This window comes from Kogia breviceps, chromosome 7 (assembly GCF_026419965.1).
Source record: "Kogia breviceps isolate mKogBre1 chromosome 7, mKogBre1 haplotype 1, whole genome shotgun sequence".
In the NCBI taxonomy this organism is placed as follows: Eukaryota; Metazoa; Chordata; class Mammalia; order Artiodactyla; family Physeteridae; genus Kogia; species Kogia breviceps.
In genome coordinates this window covers 77,320,639-77,342,119 of record NC_081316.1, presented here as the reverse complement: position 1 = coordinate 77,342,119, position 21,481 = coordinate 77,320,639, and the positions used below count along the sequence as shown (strand labels likewise).

General features: G+C 47.9%; 1 protein-coding gene across 12 annotated transcripts in view; it reads right to left on the bottom strand.

Annotated features, from left to right (window-relative positions):
- The window catches only part of TRIM66 (tripartite motif containing 66), a 72,123-nt gene that overhangs the window by 35,871 nt on the left and 14,771 nt on the right, over positions 1 to 21,481 (bottom strand). For 5 of the 12 annotated variants that reach the window (XM_067038682.1, XM_059070101.2, XM_067038689.1 and 2 more), the window contains 9 exons: positions 11,730 to 11,834; positions 10,127 to 10,274; positions 9,090 to 9,222; positions 8,656 to 8,772; positions 6,921 to 7,035; positions 6,220 to 6,366; positions 3,910 to 4,027; positions 1,624 to 2,498; positions 113 to 274 (listed from right to left, as the gene is read on the bottom strand). In XM_067038682.1, coding sequence (XP_066894783.1) covers positions 113 to 274; positions 1,624 to 2,498; positions 3,910 to 4,027; positions 6,220 to 6,366; positions 6,921 to 7,035; positions 8,656 to 8,772; positions 9,090 to 9,222; positions 10,127 to 10,274; positions 11,730 to 11,738 — 1,824 coding nt within the window. In that variant the 5' untranslated portion in view covers positions 11,739 to 11,834. Of the gene's footprint in view, positions 1 to 112; positions 275 to 1,623; positions 2,499 to 3,909; positions 4,028 to 6,219; positions 6,367 to 6,920; positions 7,036 to 8,655; positions 8,773 to 9,089; positions 9,223 to 10,126; positions 10,275 to 11,729; positions 11,835 to 17,979; positions 18,409 to 18,681; positions 18,807 to 21,481 lie in introns of those variants that run through there. The other 7 variants (XM_067038692.1, XM_067038687.1, XM_067038685.1 and 4 more) reach the window with 6 other exon arrangements.

Genomic DNA, 21,481 nt, shown 5'->3' with positions numbered 1-21,481 from the left:
AGGGATGGAACAGGGACACTCCTCCCCCCACCCAGTCATCCTCATCCAGGTCCCTGGGGTCTTGACTGGCAGTGGGTTCCATATGGTCAGCGAAAGCAGGCTCTGATAGTACCTTTCTCACCATATTCGGAGAGGAGTGCTGGATGGCGTTGTCCAGTGTGGGAACACTGTGAGGAGTTTCTTCCCTAGAGGCCTGGGGCAAGTTAGCAGCAGTATTCTTGTCAAGAGGGAGAACTGGCTTTGGGCCTTCAGATGCTGGGGACTCATCTGTAGCCTGGAGAAGAAAATAAGAACTTGGGTGGGTTTTACCACAAAGAGTAGCAGCAGCAGCAAAGGCTAATGCCCACCCTGCACTGCCCGTTGTTACCACCTACACATTGTGAACTGCTTAAAATTTTTTCAGAAAGAAAGATAGTCTTATCTAAATTCTTCCTAATACGACAATCTTCGGATAGAACCCAAACCAAGAATTATGAGCTAACTGTCATATTCACCTTAGCAATCATAACAGTTCTGACTTACATTTAAAGAGTTTATGGTCCTCTATAAACCCTAGACCCTTCTCTGCCATCATATGGATTATTCCATATCCCCTCAAAGGAACTGAGCCTCAGAGGAAGACATCTGAAGCATGATCTGAAGCTGTCAGTGCTGAAGCATAAATGTGAGGCCTTATATTTTATAATAAAGTAAAAGTCTGTAGAGCTGCTTTGAAGATATAAATGTGGTTACATGTTTAAAGGAGATACCACTATGAAAAAAGTGAGAGGGTAGGAGGAAGGGGCTGGAACAGGAAGCTCTGGGAACAAAGAAAAGCAAGAGTTAAGGATGAAGATGTGGAGTGCTGCAAAAATCCCAGAGGCACAAACTGCACCTCTTCAGTTATCTCTTAGCTGAGGAAAGAGAGGAGCAGCCTTCATAATCCCCCTAGGGAGAGAACAAGGCCTCCTCTGTGGCATTTCAGAGTCAGCAGGCCTGGATCCAAGTCTTGGCTCTACCACTCAACGTTTTATGACCAGGAGCAAACTGCTTGCCCTCTCTGACCTCCACTTCTGCACCTAGAAAAACAGATGGTAATGCCTACATAACAACATTGTTGATAGGACAAATGACATAGTGTATATAAAACATTCCTAGCTTAGTAGGCTTGGAATAAACTCTAAGTCTCTGTCTGTTCAGTGTTATGAAGTTGCTGCCCACTAGCATGTAGGGCACACCCTCACTGCCCTTTCCCGTCTGGGATATACAAGTTACAGCAAGGCAAGTGAGGTTACAAAGGTAAGAGACAGCCTCCCTTCTGCCCTGGCACTAGCTAGAATCCAGCACAGTTCAGGAAGTTCTATTCATGGACAAGGTCCCTAGTGTCACCCAGGAGGACAGGGCTAAGCCAGGCCACTCTGGACAGTATCAAGCCCAGATCTATGTTGGGGCTAAGTACTCTGTTCCTCTGGAGCTTTCCTGAGATGGGATGTAGAGCCCGGCACAGTCTTGAATTGTGAGGGCTGAGTTCAAGGCCACCCTAAAATGAAGAAACTGTGCTCTTGTGCCACCCTGTGATTGGGAGGCTGTGTTTCCTGCACTGTCCTAGGGAGAGTATGTGCTCCAGGCCACCCGGAGGCTCACCTGCACTGCGTCCTCTTGGCTCTGGGACTGGACGGGCGCTGGCTGCCTCACAATGTAGTTGATCTGCCCCACGATGGTTTGCTGAAGATGCTGAGGTGATTTGGTCTGACTCAGCTGCAGGCTGGGCTGTTGAGCCTGAAGGAGAAGCTCCAGGTCCTTCTGCATTTCCTCCAGCTCAAACTTGTGGTGCATTATGTCCACATTCTGGGAACAGGCAGGCCCAGGAGGGCTCTCGTGCTGACTAGAAGCCAGATGCTGGGATGGAGGGAGAGGTGGGGGTGGCTGCTGTTGGGGCGGAGGCGGCAGCTGCTGCTGAAAGTGGCTGAGCTTCAGCTTCTGGTGGTGGCCCAACTGCACCTGGACAGAGGGTGTCTGAAAGGTGGGCGGGGTGTGGGCTCCTTGCTGAACATCCTGCGGGGGGACGATGCACACGGACTGGGAAATCAGCTGCTGCCCCGGCCGCTGGGATGTGCTCTCTTGCTCCGCCGGGGGCTGGCTTTCCAACCAGGGTTGAAGTAGCTTTGGTGGATGAGGACGGCAGGGCAGTTCTTTGTCCCTGGGCAGCAGTGGGGAGCACTGCAGTGACCTCAGCTGTTGGGGCACCATCTCAGAGGGCTGCCTAAAGCTGTGGGCTGGGTGTCTGCTGGGCAGCGGGACCTGGCCTTTGAGGGGGGGCGAGACTGGAGAGCAGTGAGAGCAGCACACAGAGGAGGAACACAGTGCTGGAGACTGGGGCCTGTGTGAGGCACGGCTGAGAGTCTCCTGCTGAGCCCCTGGGGACTGGCGGCTTTGATAAAAAGATGACGGTCCCTGTAAGCTTCCATAAGCAGGAGTATCTGTCGGGGACAGCTGTCCACCCTCAGTAGTTATACAGCCTAAAAGTTCAAAATAGAGAGTGTTTCCAAAGGTAATCTGCAGTTGTTCCCCCTCTGCTACCTCCCACTCCTGGGGCCGAAGGATAGCATTCAAAAAAACTTGTACCAGATGCAGAGATTAAGAAATTCAACCCCTGATCCCCAAGACTCAGTCTAGAATGCTTCCAGCAATTGGACCTATATAGACCTGCTTTGGGGGCCTGGGACACTTAGAAATTAGCTCAGCTTTTACCAGATGCTCAGTCCTGACTCTGCTTGTATCCCACTAGAGAAACCACAGGCTCCCTCAAAGAGCATCTACTTCTTTTTTAACAGAATAGCCCAAGAGAGACTCAGACCCCAAAAAATCAACACTGGGGGAGAAGAAGGAGTGTGCTGGAAAGTGGCAAAGGAGAGTCATCCCCAGGACAAATGAGCAAGTCTTCAAATATGGTTCTGGGGAACTGTGTGTGGGGCAAGTAGGATGGAAGAGAGTGGGGAAGCTCTAACACCAGGGTCAATGCCAGGCGCCAGTGCTGCTGACTGAGGCCCCTGGGCCCTCATGCATGAGTAGATGATATCTATTGCTGTTTCAGGCTAACGGCTCCTTCAGCTCATCTGAGGCTTATTTAGGGGAAGACCAAGTGTCTTGAGGGCAGGAGGTGTGTTTTATTCACCTTTGGTCACTTGGTGGCCAGGGTGGGGCCTGACTCAGAGCAGGTGCTCACCAAAGGTCTGTTGAATTAAATCAAAAGGGTAAGGGAAGCAAAAAATAAACCTAAATATATCATTTATCACTCTGTGAAGTTCAAAACACTTTCACTGAGAATAACAGCCCGGATGAAGGTAGCAGTTGGCCATTAGTTTAACAAACCTACCATTAGGTTGTCAACACAGGCACAACTTCAAGTTGTCTACATTCTGCCTAAAGACTGAATGCCAGCAAGTTATTGCAGCAGGGAAGAAAAATGCACAAGGTCATGAATTATCTGCTTATATCTCAACTCCAAAGGACATGTGTGACACTGTCTGTCTCCTCTGTGTGTCGCTGAAATATCTCTGTGCCCACACACATGTGCACTGCCATACAGCATTCTGGAGAGTAGGGCCATTGTCTTGTCTCCTCTTCTAGAGATGAAAACAAGGGAACAGGGGCATTCATGCAGAATAGGAAGCTCAGATCTCAACTGGTTCTGTTACAAAAGTCCTGTATTGTCATTGCTATTTAAGTTATCAACTCTCCCCATCCCCAGCCCAACCCTACCCTCATCACCCCCAGAAAAGGGTTTGCTGAATGATTCCATGACCACTTGGCAGTCTCAGGGAGTGCTTTCTCTTGGGCATATGCTGATCTACCCAGTAAGCTAAGCAGATGGTCTATATGTGTTCCTAGCAGTCATGCATAGGCCCACAGAGTAGGCCCTGGGCTCACCAAGGGAAGCCAGCTGCTTGGTCCAGAAGTTAGGTTCCCAAGTGAATCTGATACTCCAAGGGGAACCAGGGTCTGTGTTACAATTGGTCTCCAGCAATCGCTGCATCTGAAACACAATCTGACAACAGCACCAAAGGTCACTTCTTTGGGCATTTTGTGCCTGAATGACAACACCCTCTCCCTCACTCTCTGGACAGGTTGAAGGGTCAAAGTCATGGCTGTTTAGCCTGTGGTCCTCCCCCATATGCTTGCTTATTTCCTTACACCTTAGTATCTTCACATTCCTCCGCTTTCCCCCACCCCTACTGATCCCCTTCTTCTTACTGAGGCTTATGGAAAGCCTACATTCTTATCTCTTCCAGGCGTCAAATGATTTTAATTCTCCCTCAGAATATCACTTGCCTGGCAGCCTCTCAAGAGTGTTCCTTTCATTCTACCATAATCTCACATGAAAAGCCAATGGGGCCAGACAGTCTCTGAGTTCCCCATAGCTGCCCTTCCATCTACTTGTAAAACTTCATTACATCCTAGTCAACTGCCCTCTTCCTCCCTCATCCCTTTCATCTATCTCCTATCACTAACTCTCCCATTTATCTAGGACTTTGGCAAGTAACCAACTACCCTGACAACATCTAGTTAACCAATGTCCTAATCAACATCTTGGCCTCTTACTTCCTTGATCTCTTTAACGTAAATCACCTTCAGCTCTCTTTTCAGTTCACTCACCATATCTAGACCATTTTCATCATCTAGAACCATTCTACCTATGAGACCTTAAACTCCAACAACCTGATCATAACCAGCTCTCACTCTTTCTGAGCATGCTCTTCAGCCTCATTGGACTCCCCAAGCCCTGCTCCCTCAGTCCATAGCACCGTCCCAGCTTCCCATCATTTTCAGCAACAATGTCACTAGTGCCCTAGCTCCCTTCCCATCCCCAATGTCTGACCTTGGGTCAGTCCAGCCATCCCAAAGCCATGTTATCTGGGGTCGCTACACTGATCCTTACCCTCAGGGGTATGCTTCAGTCCTTCTTCTTGTCACTTCCTATCTTGTCAGCTTCCTCTGCCATGCTCCTTAATGACTATCTAAAATTTTTACTTCTCTCCTCAATGTCATTTACCCAATGCCTAACCCTCTCATTATCACCTCCTACTTCACAGAGGGTGAAAAAAACAATAAAAGACAAATTCCCTCAAACTTGTATCCCTCCTACCTCCAAACTTAACTACATTATATTGACAACTTCCTGTCCTCCCATCTCAGAGGAAAGGAGTGCCTCTTGTTTAAGGTCAACCAGTTCACTCTAGATGCCACTTCTTTCTGCCCTTCCAGTATGCTTCCTCTACCACACATCTCTTCTACCTTCAACCACTTCTCCCAAATAAACATGTGCAAATGTCTTCCTTACTTTAAAAAAGTATCCCAACCCTGTCTCCTTCTCAAGCTACCTTCTTATTTCCCTTCTTTTCACTTCTGTCTCTACTTCCTCACCTCCCATCCTCAGCTTCCTCATTCTAGCTTTTGGCCCTTCTACTTTGTGGGAATGTCTTTCAAAAGACTACCAGGGACCTCGTGATTCCCAGATCTCAAGGCTTTGCTTCACTACTCATGCCCTTTCATCTATGTAGCAATGATAACATTGATTACTTAAAATTTGAAACTCTGTTAATTTCTGTGCACCACACTCTCCTATTTTTCCTTTCACCTCTGATGCTTGCTTCTCATCTCTTTCACTCATTTTCTTCCTCTGTCTATGTGAAAATGACGGCATTTCCCTGGGCTCCAGATTTGTTCTTCTCTTCTTCCTTCACACACTCTTCCAATATCACTGATATCCCAGTGACTCCCACATCTCTCTCTCTCTCTCTCTAACCCTGACTTTTCTTCTGACTTCCGGACCCATCTATCAAAACAGATTTGGGACAGCTCCCTTTAGATGCCCTATAGGCACCTTTGCTTCAACATATCCAAATATAAACCCCATCAACATCCTTCAAAATTCTTGCTTCTTTTCTGGGGGATCACCACCCTCCCAAGCCCAATACTTCAATATCAATCCTCAACTCTTCCTTTCCTCTTAGGCCCCATTTAAACCCCAATAACTTCCTATGGAACGTTCAGCACACTGCTAGTACTAATGCCTGGATCCATGACCTGAGACAGAACTACAGAACTTCACAGCTGAGTTGCTTGGAGGAAGGCAGGTCTATTCCAGAACCTGGGTCCTTTGCACTGTGGGGTTTGGACAAAGATGGTTTTCACTTACTAACCCAAAGTCAGTGATTGAAAAGTGGGAGTTCTTCTTACCAGCTCTTTGCTGAAAAGGAAAGGGATGCTGGTTTTGCTGCAGACGGCCCAATTAATGAAATTCTGCACATGCTCAAACTGACGGTTGAGAACCATGATGCTCTGTAACTGCTGCTCCAGCTTCCGCTTCCTTTCATTAGTAATGCCCTGGTTACGAAGAGAGAACACAGAGTCCCTGATCCTGTTCTTGGACTGCAGGCCACATGCTTGGGAAGTCTGGTGGTCTGTGTGTATCAGTGTAAACACAGATGGAATCAGATGAAACTGCACCCCTGAGAGGAGGACATGGGCTGCTGAGGGATGGATGGAGGGAGGGAGGGAGGGAGGGAGACAGGGTAGGTAGATTTTACAGTACAAACATGGAATGGCTAATAAATGAATAAGGAAATGAATGAATGTCTGCATCTCTTGGGCATAGCTTGTTTCATGTCTCTTTCAAGGCTATAACCCTGCATAGTCCAGGAAGGCAGTTGCCTTACTGCCACAGCATTAATGGGAGTTTGATCTGATTCTCTAGCCCTTAATGAGCCAACTTCCCAAAATTAGACTGGACATTTTAAGATACAAGGAGCAGCAGAGAGCTATGGCAACTACACATCTGAATTGTAGCCCAGGCATCTCTGAGCCCTGAGACAAGGTTGATATGTGCCTGGTTTCTGCCCCAGGGAGAGAACAGAACCCATCCATCTGCTCACACATACCTCCAGCTCCTCTATGAGCCCATTGGCCTGTTTGTTCAGCTCGTTCATCAGAACCATCTTGGCCATTTTGATCTGGTTTTCCACCTTCCTGTGCTGATGCTTCACCTCAAAAATCCTGTAAACAACAGGATGAGACAGAGCATGGTAAGCCCTTCCCCCCAGGCCTATGAGGGTCTACAGACAGCAAATGTAAGAGCCTGCAGTGTGGAGGCTGCCTACTGAGATCAGGGCCCACCAGGTACCAAATGTAAAGAAACAAAATCCTTCCTCCACCACCCATCCCACTCTTTGTACAACCCAGCCCACTTGATCTAAGTGGGACAATGGCCCAAAGTTCAATGCAGTTTTCTCTAGGTAAACTGCAGGGCCATGCCCAGGTCCACCCAATAGCTCACCAGTTCACACAGCACTAGAGGCAGGACAGAGTGAGTACAGATATGACTTCATGTAATCTGTTGTTTTATTAAAAGGAAGAATACCCCACTAAACAGTGTCATGCAGTAAAAAGAGCATAGGTAGAGACAGAAAGTAGACTAATGGTTGCCAAGGGCTGGGGATATTGCAGGGTGAATGGGGAGTGACTACTAATGTGTATAGGGTTTCTTTTTAGGGTGATAAAAAAGGGTCTTTCAAAAGTAGAGAGTAGGGGACTTCCCTGGTGGCTCAGTGGTTAAGAATCCACCTGCCAATGCAGGGGACAAGGGTTCAAGACCTGGCTCGGGAAGATCCCACATGCCGCGGAGCAACTAAGCCCATGCGCCACAACTACTAAGCCCGTGCGCCTAGAGCCTGTGCTCTGCAACAAGAGAAGCCACCACAATGAGAAGCCCACACACCACAACAAAGAGTAGCCCCCACTCGCCGCAACTAGAGAAAGCCCATGCGCAGCAATGAAGACCCAACACAGCTAAAAATAAATAAATAAATAAATTTATATATTAAAAAAACCATAGACAGTAATAATGGTTGTATAAATCTATGAATATGCAAAAAAAAACCTCACTGAATTGTACATTTTAAAAGGGCAATTTTATGGTATATAAATTATATATAAAGTCATTAAAGCCATTTTAAAAAGCCATTAAAAAAAAACAAACATGGGCTTTGAAGCCACATAGACCTAGCTTCCAAACCCAGCTCAGTCTCTGACTAGCTGTGTGATCTCAGACAAGTTACCTAACCTCTCTGAACCTTAGCCTCCTCATCAGTAGAATGGAGATAACCCCAACTCAAAGAATTATAAGAATTGATCAAAATGATGCATGCATGATGCCCAACCCAGTGCCTCTCATGATGATCTCTCAGTACGTACTTATTTCTCTTTCCACAGAAAATACGGATGATTTCATGTCATGTGTAGGTTTATATAGAAAACACTGGGAAAGGGGTGATAAAGGGTAGATTGCCACTGACTTGTACCCCCATGATAAGCAGCACTCTCTTCCCCAATATCTACTCTGTGCCCTTGTTCTTAAGCACCTACCTTTGGCTAGTTCATGGCCACTTTCAGAAGGCATGTACTTTAGCCCAGGCTCACTGTGATCATCCTGACCTAGCTTGGCCCCATTCACCAAGTGATGACCCAAAACTCCCTCCCTGGCCCTGAGACCTCTAAGGCCAGGACATATGCCAATGTCTGCATGTCTTCCTCATAAGTACTCCATCCTAGTACTGTGACCCAGGATGAGAGGGAACAGAGCATTTCCAGTGCTGGCAAGGGGCTAGCCGATGTTACCTGTCCTCAATTTGCTTTGCAGATATCTGTAGACTAGATTTCTTATGCGCCACCTGTGTAGTCACACTTTCCAGAAGCATCCTCTGGTTTTGCAAAACTTCTTCAAGATGTCTACACCTAGAGTAGGAGGCAGATAAAAAGCTGAGGAGGACTGAGTCTTATTTTGAGCATGCCAGCCAAGTGAGAATCCCCACAGTGCATTGTCTCAGCCAGGTCCATGGAGGCTGGGGTTACATGTAGTGAGTCAGAGACTCTTGGCCCTTCAGGCCTTCTCCAGAGAAAGCCCACAACAGGAACAGGGAAAAACTTCAGCCCAGGGGCTGAAGGTTGGCTTGAGCAGGGAGAGGATTTTGATGTACTGGGAGCCCAGCGCTCTCATAGGTAGAGAGTCCAGAGGCCTCCCAGTTCCCCTTTGGGCAGCCAGCCGGCCCCACCTGTGTTCTTTGTGTTCCACCATGAGGCAGCTATGGCATGTGAGCACATCACAGGTCTCGCAGAATAGCTTGAGCACTTCCTGTGTGTGTAGAGGACAGTACAAGGCGAAGTCTCCAGAACCACCGTTCACTCCTGTCAGAGAAGATGGAGAAAGTGAGCTTCTCTTGCTCAGGAAGACCTCTTAGTTTAAGTTCCACTGAGCAGCCCTCAGCCCTCTATGGACACAGGGAAGACACAGAGCTTGGAGGGAAGGTGGTGCAAAGTAAGAGAGGCCTCTCTCTGGGCCAGTGAGGTTCCAGGAACACAAGGAGGAAGGCAGGCTTAGACTGGCTGGATTTGCCCAGCTGTCCAGAAATAACTGGCCATCAAGCCCCAGGCATCCCACCTGGTGAGTCTGAAGAAGGTGCTTGCTACCTGCTGTACTTGGATCTCCTGCAGAATAGTGAGTCCTCTGAAACTCAACCTAAATCTCCTCATTAACCAGGATTCTGTTATGGTGAGGCTGAAACAAGCTACCCAACCTTGCCAGGCTCCAGACCAGATCACATGGGTATTGAACTTTGGTTCCTGTCTGACGAAGGTAAAACTCTTCTCACAGTTCAAGGGCCTTGAGAAAAGACTTTCAAGAAGACTGTCACTTAAAACAGATGGTGCTGGATGGATAAATGGACAAACTCTGATCTAGGCTGCTGAATTAATCAAGTGACTAAACAGAAGTGAGGGCTGCTTGCTTGAAACAGAGGTGAAAGATAGGGAACTCAATTAGCTTCCGTAGTAATTCGAGACTATTCCTCCCTGCACTGCCTCACCCACCCTGACCCACGCCCCCGCCGCCCCACAGGCAGGGAGAGCCTAGAGTGAGCTTACACTGTGATGTGACTCTGCAGGGGACAGCTTTCCTTCAGGAAAGGCTCTGAGACCACCCCTACCCTCACCCCCAGCAGGGAAACAAGGACAGAGAGCTATTCTCCAAAGATTCTATGGTTCGCTACTACTTAAGGTCATGTGAGCTAGTGGAGAGGGTGAGGAGTGATACCTGGAGATCCCTTCTGGGTCCGGGGAAAGAGTGGGCCCCCGGGGGCAGGGCCATGCCGGTGCTCCTCCGTGCAGGAGCTGCACAGCCAGCGGTTGCAGTAGGTACAGAGGATGTGTGCCGCCCTCTTCTCCTTGCACTCGGAGCAGTTCTAGAGGTAGAGAGTTCTGGAATTACTGACAGTATGTTCATCATTTGGGCCTGCTTTTATGAGTGGTAAATACTCTAGGGACTGGGGTCCTGCAGGGCTGTTCCTCCACTATTTTGGAGTACAGTCGATTCTGGAGAGCTGCCTGGGAGTGACATGCAGGGGCGTGTGAGGGAAAGCACCCTTTGTAACTAAGAGTACTGCCCTCAGGAGCTATTCATACAAGTCCTGTGCTGAAGCTGAGGATACGCAGATGAAAAAGGCAAGGATCTGCTCTCAAGGTACACACAGTCAGGACGGGGTGGCAGACATTCAGTGGGTAATGCTGTGATGAAAGGATGCACCAAGTGCTAAGGAAGCAAAGCGAGGTTTCCAAGAGTTCCGTCTAGGAGTGGCCAGGAAAGGTTCCATAAAGAGGTGACATTTGAGTTGGATATTGAATGACAAGTAGAAGTTCACCAGGCAGACAAGGGAGGAAAATGGAAAGCACAGGTGAAAGCAAAAACTTCAACGTGCCTATGGAGAGGAAGAAGCTGCAGCTGTATGAGTACACAAAAAGATGATCATATACAGCCAGGAAAAAGTAAGATGGACCAACTCTCAGAGCTGTGTTTCCACTACTGGGACCAAGAGTCCCTAGCCTTCTTCTAGTACAAATGTTCATTCATTTGGTCAGCAAATATCATGCAGTGCTGATATAAAAGGTGGAGAAGAAGAAAAATTAGTCTGCCTGTGCCTGAATAATACAGGCCACCAAACTGATATGGATTCTGACAGCTTCGTCCTCACACTGGGATCTGACAAACCCACAGCAAGAAAAAGAAAAAAGAGGAGAAATACAAGTTTTACTAACCAAACTATGAATTCCTTAAGGGGAGAGACATGGGTCTCTGTCTTCCTAGCACCCAGAACAGGCCCTGGCATATCAGACATTCAGTAAGAATTTAATACAGGTGTAAGCAAGTAAAATAGCAAATGAATAAAATGTAGTGGGCAAGGATACCCCAGTGGAGAAAGGAACAGAAGGGATACCAGTCAGTAAGTGATGTGAAATTTCAGAAACTCAGGCATTAAGTCGTTAAATATAAGCATAACTGATGAACCCATTTAATCCAGGCTGGTGCATGAGTTTCAACTCAGTGCGCTGGGGTGGGTAGAGGGTGGGGAATAAAAGCTTAGTACCCATAGTTTTCAGTAAGAGCTATAAGAGAGAGAGAAAACACCCCAATTTTGCTTCCCCAACTGAAACATTTTGATTCTCTTTTGGATACAAGTATGGATGGATGGATAGATGCATGGATGGATGGATGGATGGATGGATGGATGGATGGATGGATGATTAGGCAAACTGGTGGAAGGGTAACAAGTCAGATGGAGTGATGAGTGGACAGACTTATGGACAGGGGTCCCACAGATTTCTGAACAGGATCAGCTGTTTCTTTGTTTGTCCTGACTTACCCTGGCCATCTTGGATTGCTCAGAAGGAAAGCACTGCAGCAAAAAAATGTTCAGTTACATCCCTGGTAAGGTATACTCGCTTACACCCAGGACAGGAGATGAGCTCTGGGAGAAGGTGGGAAAGATAGCAAAGTCAGGGCAACATTGCAGATTATACATAACATAGGACCTAGACACAAGGATTTCTAATACACAACACCAAGGTATGTACCAATACCACTTGTGCCAAAATGAAATATGTTTGATGCCATAGCCTGCACTTACCATCTAGGTACTCTGGACATGACCATCCAATTAGCGGCCTGTCCTACAGAACTTCCCACATCCTCATCTTTGCCTGATCCTACATTCCTTTCCTCCCTACAAGCCATGTTACTACAGGCCCAACCCTGCTCCAGTTCTGATAATCAGGTGCCTTTCTGCTGCTCCCACTCTGCATTCCACAGTCCTGAGAGCCTAGTTCCCACTACTGGCTAAGTTCAAAGGGGTCAGTTTAGCCCAGGGCACAGCTCCAGCCATTTACATTACTGTGTAGTAGAATTTCTTTAAAGATCTCAAAGCTAGAGCTTCCAAGAAGGTTGTAGCCAGAGAAAGGCAAGGACTCCCTGCCTGCTCACCTAGGAGGTATTCTTCTCTTGTTACAACCAATACCAACTGGTCTGCCTCTGGGGCTCAGAGAGGTCTTGCTGGGCCTTCTCCACCCAGTCCATGTTGGGTGCACCACATATATGTATGTTTCACCCGTGAACATGAACATCTTGTCCGACTCCCCTCTCCCCAGAGAAATGCAGCAGTCTCCAACACATTCATCAGCATGGTGGACTCCTGAACTATACAAGCAGCATGACACTGCCACCTGGAGAAGGTAGTACTTCAGGTCCACCCCACTGGCACTCAGCCCACTGGGTACAAGGAGATTAGCTTCCTGAGGAAGGCCAGGTGCCTGCGCTCAGGGATGAGGACAACCTGAAAAGGGGCTGGCTGTGCCAGTGCATGCAGCAATACCACCACAGTCTTCTCTGCCCCGTATCACCAAAATGATACAACAGCAGTTGCTCTACACTTGCAGGCAGACAAACTTAAGCCCAAACACCAGGTCTACCACTCAGCGACCTTGCTTGGGCAAGTCACTTAATCTCACTTAACTCCTCTGTGCCCCAGTTTCTTCATATGTAAAATAGAAAGGAAAAACAAGAGTTGCTATGAGGACTGAATTAAACAATACTTGAGAATTCACATGATCCTCCATGAATGTTGACTTTGAATTTAAAAGATTTCTCATATCCCATTCATGGTACGGCAATAACCTCAATTATCAACTCTCCCAGGTGATGAAAGTCATAGTCTGAGAGGGAGATTGAAAAAGTGGTCACAAATTCTCCTCCTGTGTCCATGCCTTACAATCCTATCCATTAAAAGTGGAGTCTTCTTTATCCTTTGAAGCTAGGCTGCCCTCATGACCTGCTTTGGCCAATGGAATGCAGCAAAAATGACACTAAGTTCTAAGCCTAGACCTCAAGTGGCTTTATATGACTCTGCTCTTGCTCTCAGAACTCTAAGACTGCCACGTGAACAACCCCAGGTTAGACTGCTGGAAGATTAGAAACCATGTGGAGAGAGGCCTCAGTTGTCTCAGGTGTCCCACCTGCAGCCGTCACAAACCAGGTAGCCCCAACTGACCCACCAGCTGAACACAGACGTGGGTAAGCACAGCAGAGATTAGCCCAGCCCAGCCCAGCCCAGAAGAACTACCCAGAGCATCCCAGCCCAAACCCTCAACCTGTAGAATCATAAATAAAGCTTGGTTGTTGTTTTAACCACTAAGTTTTGGAGTGGTTTTTTATGCAGCAAAAGATAACTGATATATTCTGGAAAAATCAAAATCTACAAAATCATGCAAAATAATATGTTAATACTCTTCTTTCCCCCACCTACCACTCTGCTCCCCCACCCCCCAAAAAAACCCTCCCCTAGCCTCCACAGAGCCATGGACTTTAATGACATAACTGGATCTGCAATCTCCTAGATACTCTCCTGCCTGTCAAGAACAGTGGCCAGTGGTGGAGAAGGATGCTCTCTACAGGTGGCATCATCCAGGGGCATCACGTGACTGTCCCTCCCTACACCTGGCTGCCCAGGGAAGATCCTCCTCATCTACTCCCAGGTCAGAAGTGCTGTTCTAATTGTTGAAAATAATTTCCACAAGGTTTCCGACTCCCTGGTACCAGATGCTCAAACATTTGTCATAGTCATACAGCCTCATTATCATCATGAGAAAGAGAGAAATAACTGAATAGATCAGACAAGGCCTCATCACACATCCTGTACCTCGCCTGGCCTTAAAGACCAAAATCCTCAGCTTGTCACTCAAGGTCTTTTCCAAGTTGGCCTTAGCTCTCTCTAGTCTCATCTCTAGCTTCACCTGCCACACACCTTACGTCCTTGCCATGCCAAATACCTCTGCTATCCCTAAATGCACCAAACCTTTGCATAACTCTATGTTTGTGAAAGTGCTTTTCCCTCTCCCTAAAATACTCTTTCTTGCTGCCCCACTCCTTTTCAGATAAACTCCTATTCTTCCTTCCAAACTTGTTCAAATGTTCTACCTTTGAGAAGCAGGGTTGATTTCCCTTAGGAAGAGTTAATTATTCCCTCTTCAGGGTTCCCACAGCATCCTGAACATCCTTCCAGTATAACAAATATCACATTGCATTTTAACTATCTGTTCATATGTCTACATACAAAAGTAATCCACAATTGACACTAAAAGATATTGCATGATTTTTATGTTTCTTGTGGGTTTGAGTATTCCACGTGTGTTCCTTGCACTCACAGCCAATGAAAGTAGTCAAAAGCCATTTGGAAGTTTTTGGGGTGGTGGAAAAAACCAGCCCAGGAAAATAAAGGAATCAGGTCTGATCCAGAGCAGAGGTGTGGGGCTTGGGAAAGGCTGTGAACTGGGAGATGTGGGTTCCAGGCCCAGGACTGTCACTAACTGTGCAACCTTAGGTAAGCGACCCCTTTTCTCTGAACTGTACTTTCTACATCCTTAAATGAGGGGAATGGGAAGGGAAGGGAAGTATGGATTATCCAACCCTCCTCCTCTGCCTACTGCAACCAGGCTTAAAAATATTCCCCTGGGCAAGATGGGAAGGGACAGACAACCACCCTTGTCAGCAAGTCAGGGACTGGCTTGTGGCTGAGGGAGGCCTGGATCTAAGACCTCCTCCAGTCTGAACAGGGGCTGCTGCAGCAGACAGCAGGGCTGGAGAACCGTGGCGGTGATACACACAGGTACCAGGACGACTGTGGGGACCAGAGTGGACACAGAGGACATGGGCTCTCTTTGTGTCACAACTTTTGCCCAGAAATTCTTATCTTCCCTCAGAAGGTCCCTAACCCCCACTGAGCTGTGTCAACCTTGAGCTCTTTGTTTTTTAAAGAGGATTCCCCATTTTTCAATGAGGATACCAAAACAAAGTTTTTTTTAGACAATTAGAATACATGAACTCTTAGGGCTCTGGATAGATATAAAATGACCAAACATCAACTTACAATATTTAACATTAATTTAGTTTTTAATACATATTTAAATCACATATTTCATAAAATATTATTTAGATATATTGTTTTCTTTCTACTTGAATTATTCAAGCAACAGCATTGAGCTTTTATTTCATACAGAGGAACATCAATTCTGAGAAATGTAGGACCAGGGCCCAGGGGCCACACAACCATCGCCAAAGGGGGTGGGCTTCTGCTTCCAGAATGAAGAACACACAGGTACCAGAGGTTCTCTGAAAACTGAAGATGTTCAATCCATCTGCCACAAGAGTGAGCACTTCTGGTCCCTGGGAGGTATGGGACAAATTATTCTTTTACCACCACTCCCTATATTAGGCACTTTACATGTCTTATATAATCGTCAAACCATCTCTTAGAGGTAGGCATTTGTTCCCATTTCATAGTTGGATAGACTGAGGTGCCAAGAAGTTGTCACCTACCAAAGATCATAGAAAGCAGAGGCAGAACTACAACTGGAGCCCAAGTCTGTCCACCTCTAAAACTCAGCCCTGTCCACTATGCTATACTCCTAATTCAAGTGTAAATAAACAAGGTAATTTTAATTAACTAAATGATTTAAGTAAAATATTCCATAATAATGATCAGACTCTAATAATGACCTGGACCCAGCTTTGAACTTGGAATCGAGAAGGAGCTGGAAGCCAGCCCCAGCTATGCTTAAAGTTTTAAGAAATATGATCTTTGAGAAAAGGCAAATGAAGCAGAGTTTTTCTGCCTAGAAAAAGTAAATCTGGGGGCAGTTTCATTCTACAGATCAGTGGTTCTCAAAACTTGCTACATATTTGAATCATATGAGGTATTTTTAAACATCCTGATGTCCAGTCCACATTCCATATCAATTAAATCAGAGTTTCAGGAGATAGGAGCCAGGCATCAATATTTTTTAAAATTCCCCAGGTGAGGAGACTCCCTGGAGGTGCAGTGGTTGAGAGTCCGTCTGCCGGTGCAGGGGACACGGGTTCGGGCCCTGGCCTGAGAGCGCCCCACATGCTGCGGAGCAGCTGAGCCCACGTGCCTAGAGCCCGGGCTTTACAAGAGAAGCCACCGCAATGAGGGACCCCCATACCACAACGAAGAGCGGCCCCTGTTCGCTGCAACTAGAGAAAGCCCACGCCCAGCAATGAGGACCTAATGCAGCCATAAATAAATAAATTTATTTTTTAAAAAATTCCCAGGTGATTACAATGTACAACCAAGTTTGAGGACCAGTGCCAAAGAGAGAGTACCCCTTTCCCCTGTGGCTGAGCTGGATAGATCTGCCCCCTGTATCATGCAGCTGCGAAAGGCAAGCTCACCCAGTTTTAAAGAGGCTCCAACAAGTTAAGAAAGACTCTGAAAGCAGCTGTCATGTATTTCCCCTCTGGCAGAGAAGAGAAAAGGGCAGATGCCCAGCCGATAGAAGGGTGTCCTGATACCTAGGTACCCTGGGGGTTGGTGGGGAATTGGAGGATACCTTTTGCGTCCCCTAAATCCCAGCTTCACTGAAGGACCCATGAGCAGGCTTAGGGTGCAGCCTGAGGTTTGGCACTACAACGACTGCTGCTGGGGCCTAGAGAGTGTGCTGAGCCCAGCACTTAGTGAGGCAGCAAGGGAGGTGGGCCAGGACTAGGTAGTCCACCCTTAGACACGAACGGCAGTGCCAAGGCAACCTGGGCATGGGGCTGGGGTGGGAGAGAAATCCCAAGGAGGTCTCAGAAAACTAGCATGGGTCAGGTCAGCCCACCAGGTCGGGACACATGCACATAAGCCTGAGCTCAGTGCTAAGCAACACTATGCGGGTTAAAAAGCCCTTCATTCTAGAGCTCTTGTCCAGGGCTCCGGGAAGCTTTGCCGCTGGGGCCCAAGCAAGCTCTGACTCCAATAGAGCAGTGGTATCATCTGGAGAAGACTGATGCTCCACTGCCAGCTCTCACCTGTAGAACCAAAGTTGGACAAACGCAGCTTCCAGACCTAGCTTTTTCCACTGTTCATCCACCCAATTCCCTCATCATAAAGATGGTGACACAGAGGCCCAGAAAGAGGGAGGGACATAGCTAAAAACCACAGATCTCTGTAAATCACAGGTGGCACCTTGAACCTCTGAGCAGTCCCTGATTACCTCTGTCAGGGGTATGCCTCTATCAGACATTATGCAAGGAGAAAAAACACTCCAGTTATATTCTCTGGCAGGCTGGCCATCCTCACTAACCATTCCTGCCCTCCCACCCAAGGCAGCCCCAGGGTACTGGGCATCAGCTAAGGCCCCCACCTCACAAGCCCCCGAAGCCTTCCTCTAGCCCATAGCTCAGAGCAGCACCACCTCTGAGAAACATGTTGCACCCACTCCCCAGATGCCCAGACCCTGCTAGAAAGACAGATTTCGATCCTAAGGTGATTCTGCTCCTGCCCCTGGCTGCCAGCAGGCTTACCTGTGGGGCCTGCTGCACTGTGCTTAGAGCAACACCTGGTGGAGAAGTCAGAAGAGCGACAGGTGAGACCACCACAGGTCCCAGAGGATGGTGCTTACCAAGTGCCCAGGAACACCGACCCTGCACTCTGCAGCCAGCTGGGCTGCAAGGCCTAAGCCTTAGGGAGCTGGGTACAGGGCGGGGAAGGGGGAGCAGCCTGGGTCCTCTCCTCCTTTCCCTGATGCATCCTCAGCCAGGGCTGCATTTCTCCAGCTCACCTGAGACGCTTCTGCAAGAAAGGGCTTGGTTGACTCCTCCTGTTCCTGTTTATCTCGAAGGCTCTGCAGTATTTTTCCCAAACTGAACAGCAAGAGGGAGACCTCAAAGAGGCGACTCTCTTCCTAGCTGCATCTCCTTCCTAATCCTCTGGGTGCCTTGGAACAGAAGCTCAGAAGGAAGAAAACGAGATTTTCAACTTTCAGGAACTAGCTCTGTCGCCCTCTGCATAGCTCAGGAGGCCATCACTCTCAGCCTGTTAGGACTCGATCCAAAAATCCTTCAGCCCTCCATGTTCCCCCAAATGACAGTGCTCATGTGTGGCTGGAACCTGCCCCGATCCGGCAGCTCATTTAAATAGAGCTCATCACAACAACAGTGTTGATAGAGAAGTGAGTAGCTGCAGGGCCCTGGGGACCCCCTGTTTATACGTAGGAAGAATGATGCAATCTGGGTATCAAAATAGCAATCCAGAATGGAATAACAGGCTCACGCAGCAGCGGTGCCTGCACAGCCAGAGCTCAACTTGACACACTCTGTCAGCCCCACACTACTGCAGCACGCAGATGCCAGGCACACACTCTCACCACAGCATTTTAAAAATCAGCAGGAGCCCGAGATAGCCCTCCATGCCCCCGGCACTGAAGGAGGGTGGGGGTGAGGGGGCTTCGACAGACATTAAAGTCTGTCTCCTACACACTCACCTGCTCCTGCCACTTCACCTGAAGTCCTTATCCTGTGATGTCACAGTCCGTTGCCATAGTGACCAATTGTCCGTCACAGCGGAGGATTAGGACTTCAGATGGAGAAGACACACATTTATAATGCACAAAGGTCCTGAGTGGTGTCCCTCGGCAGCTAACTCTACCCCTCCCCCCAGGGAGATACAGTCACACACAAGCTGGGAGAGAAAGAGGAAGGAAAAACATGCTCAGGTTAGAGGAAAGATATTAGGATGGGGCAAGACTACAAGTCCAGGATAATTGCTAAAGCCCAGAGTACAGGCAAATTTCAAGAGCACAGAGGGGAAGTGACAGGGAATGAACTTGGAAAGACTGGCAGTAGAGTAAGTGCCTGAAGAGCCCTGGATGCTAAGCCAAGAGGCTTGACATTTATCCTAAAAGCAAAGGCTACCCAAAAAGGTTCTGGCTTTATGACTATCTTGATGGACTGGAGATTGGGGCGGGGGCAGAGTTGAGTAGCTGTAACAGAGCCTCTATGACCTGCAAAGCCCAAAATACTTTCTATCTAGTCCTTTACAGAAAAGGTTTGCTGACCCCTGAACTAAAGCAACAGCTACTTTGTTTAGTTTCTCCCTTTGAGGCTCCATTCTGGTAATGGGGATCCTGCTTATTCTCAAGTCAACTCCCATCCCCGTGTGCTCTACTCCTGCTAACGGGGTCACATCTGAGCTAGAACTTCAGTTTGGGGTAGGATGTAACAAACAAGGGAAGGACATTTCAGAAGGGGGGAACACCATAAACAGAGGATTACAGATGACAAAATATGAGGCCCCTCAGGGAATGAGTGATAAAGCTAGCTCAGGCAGAGGAATGACAGATGAGGCTCTAAAATTAGCATGGGGTCAGACTGGGAAGAGCCTTGAAGGCCATGCTAAGCTTCTGTTCTGAACTGCAAGCAATTAGGAGACCTTTAGGTAGCTAGAAATTCAGGCCCAGGATAGGAGAGAGAGATCAGAGTTGAAGCTAGAGGATTTGGGAGCATAATCCGCAAAGGCAATAGGTGAAGTAAGGTCAGGCAGGGGGATCCAGGGACTGTGGGGCAGGGCCAGGTAGCAGATCTAAGCCAAGAGTCAGAATCTGGGCATAAGAGCCAGGTGACAGATTGAAGCTGGAGATGGATGGTCCACAGCCTTCAGAGTCCATGCTCCTAGGAACCACCTGACTGTGAAATAAGCTTTCTGTGTCAAGAAAGTACCCATAGTGGAATGCAGAAGGTATGGGTAGGATGACCCTGGATTCATCTCTTCTGATAGAGTGGCACCTTTATCTCTTTTCACTTCCCATCTCAAGAGTCAATCCAAGGGCTGATGAATTGACATACTCCATGCAAAGCCACTGTCTCCATTTCCAACTGGGCCTGGACAGAGGACCAGTGGGGGAATCAAGGGCAGCACTCTACTCTAGGTCTGTGGTTCCTACTGTCCCTGAAGCCCAGACAAGCCCCAGATTGGCAGGCAAGGGAGCTGGATTTTTTTTCTGGCTCTCTGTAAGTGACCAATTATGTGACATTCAGCAGAATTCTAGAACTTTCTGGAATCCTGATGTCCCATTTATTCAATGAGGGGTCAGAGATATACTCTAAGGGCCTTTCCTGCTCTCCAGCTGTCATAGCAGTTAACCAATGACTGGTCCCTCTTGAATGAGAGTTCCCGCAGACAAGAGGCCCCTCCAAGACCCTGTCCATCAATCACATCTACCTTGAACTCCCTCCCTAGCTATAGCTTTCCAAGTAGTGCCAGCAGCAGCAAGCACATCCCCCAAAACACTGCCTGCCTCCTTCCCATCACCAGGGGAATTGCTCTCCCAGTAACGGTTCTGAGGTACCAGTGCTACTTCCAGGGCCCTAGAGAGCCAAGTAAGGTGGGAAAACTGTTCATGAACTAAAAAACCATCCTGCTGATAGGGCTCTGGAGCTCCAGCTTCTGCACCTGAGGTACACCCAGCTCAGCCCAGCTCAGCAACCTGCCCTCCACCTGGGAAACTTGGGTCACTGCCCACAACAGATCCCACAACAGTTGCACACACTGTTCATCACCTGGAGCGAGCAAATAGCAGTCACCTCACCTGCCAAGCTCCTGGTGCTGAGATCTCATCCCCTCTGCCTCCCACTCTCACCCCAGGCCATTAGAGCCCCTCCAGCTGAGCTGGCTCATTAAGATAAGTATCATTTCCCTCTCTGACTCTGAGGTTGTAGCATCTTGCATCAGGTTCCTCTCTTTGGATCTTTCCAAAGCCCCAAGGCCTGCCCACTGAGGAACACAGATTGCTCCCCCTTTCAGCATTTGTAGTTTTCAAGGGATATGCTGTTATCCATCACTAGCTTCAGGAAGCAGGAGGCTATGGTGGTTATTTGGTGTTCTTAGAGCTCTTCAAGTCCAGTCCCAGAGAATACCCAGGATCACCCAGCCAGTTAGTGCTAGAGTACAGACCGAGCTCCAGGGCCCATGACTTCCAGACCAGGGCTCTGCCCATATGTAGGCTAAGATAGTAAACAAAGAGATTCTGGAATCTGGACCTCAGAATCAAGGTCTCCCATCTAGGATATGTCTTTTAGTAGATTTGAAGAGAAAGAATAATGTTCCTTTTATTCACATGGGGAAGGAAATATTCAAGTAATGGCCTTCCTCCCCTAAAACAACACATAAAACCATAGGAGCCCTGAGAATTTTGAAGACAGATCCAGCACATAGTAAACAGTTTCAGGCATCCCAGCTTCCTTCAGATCTTGCTACACTTATTTAAAGTATCACCTGGGGACTCA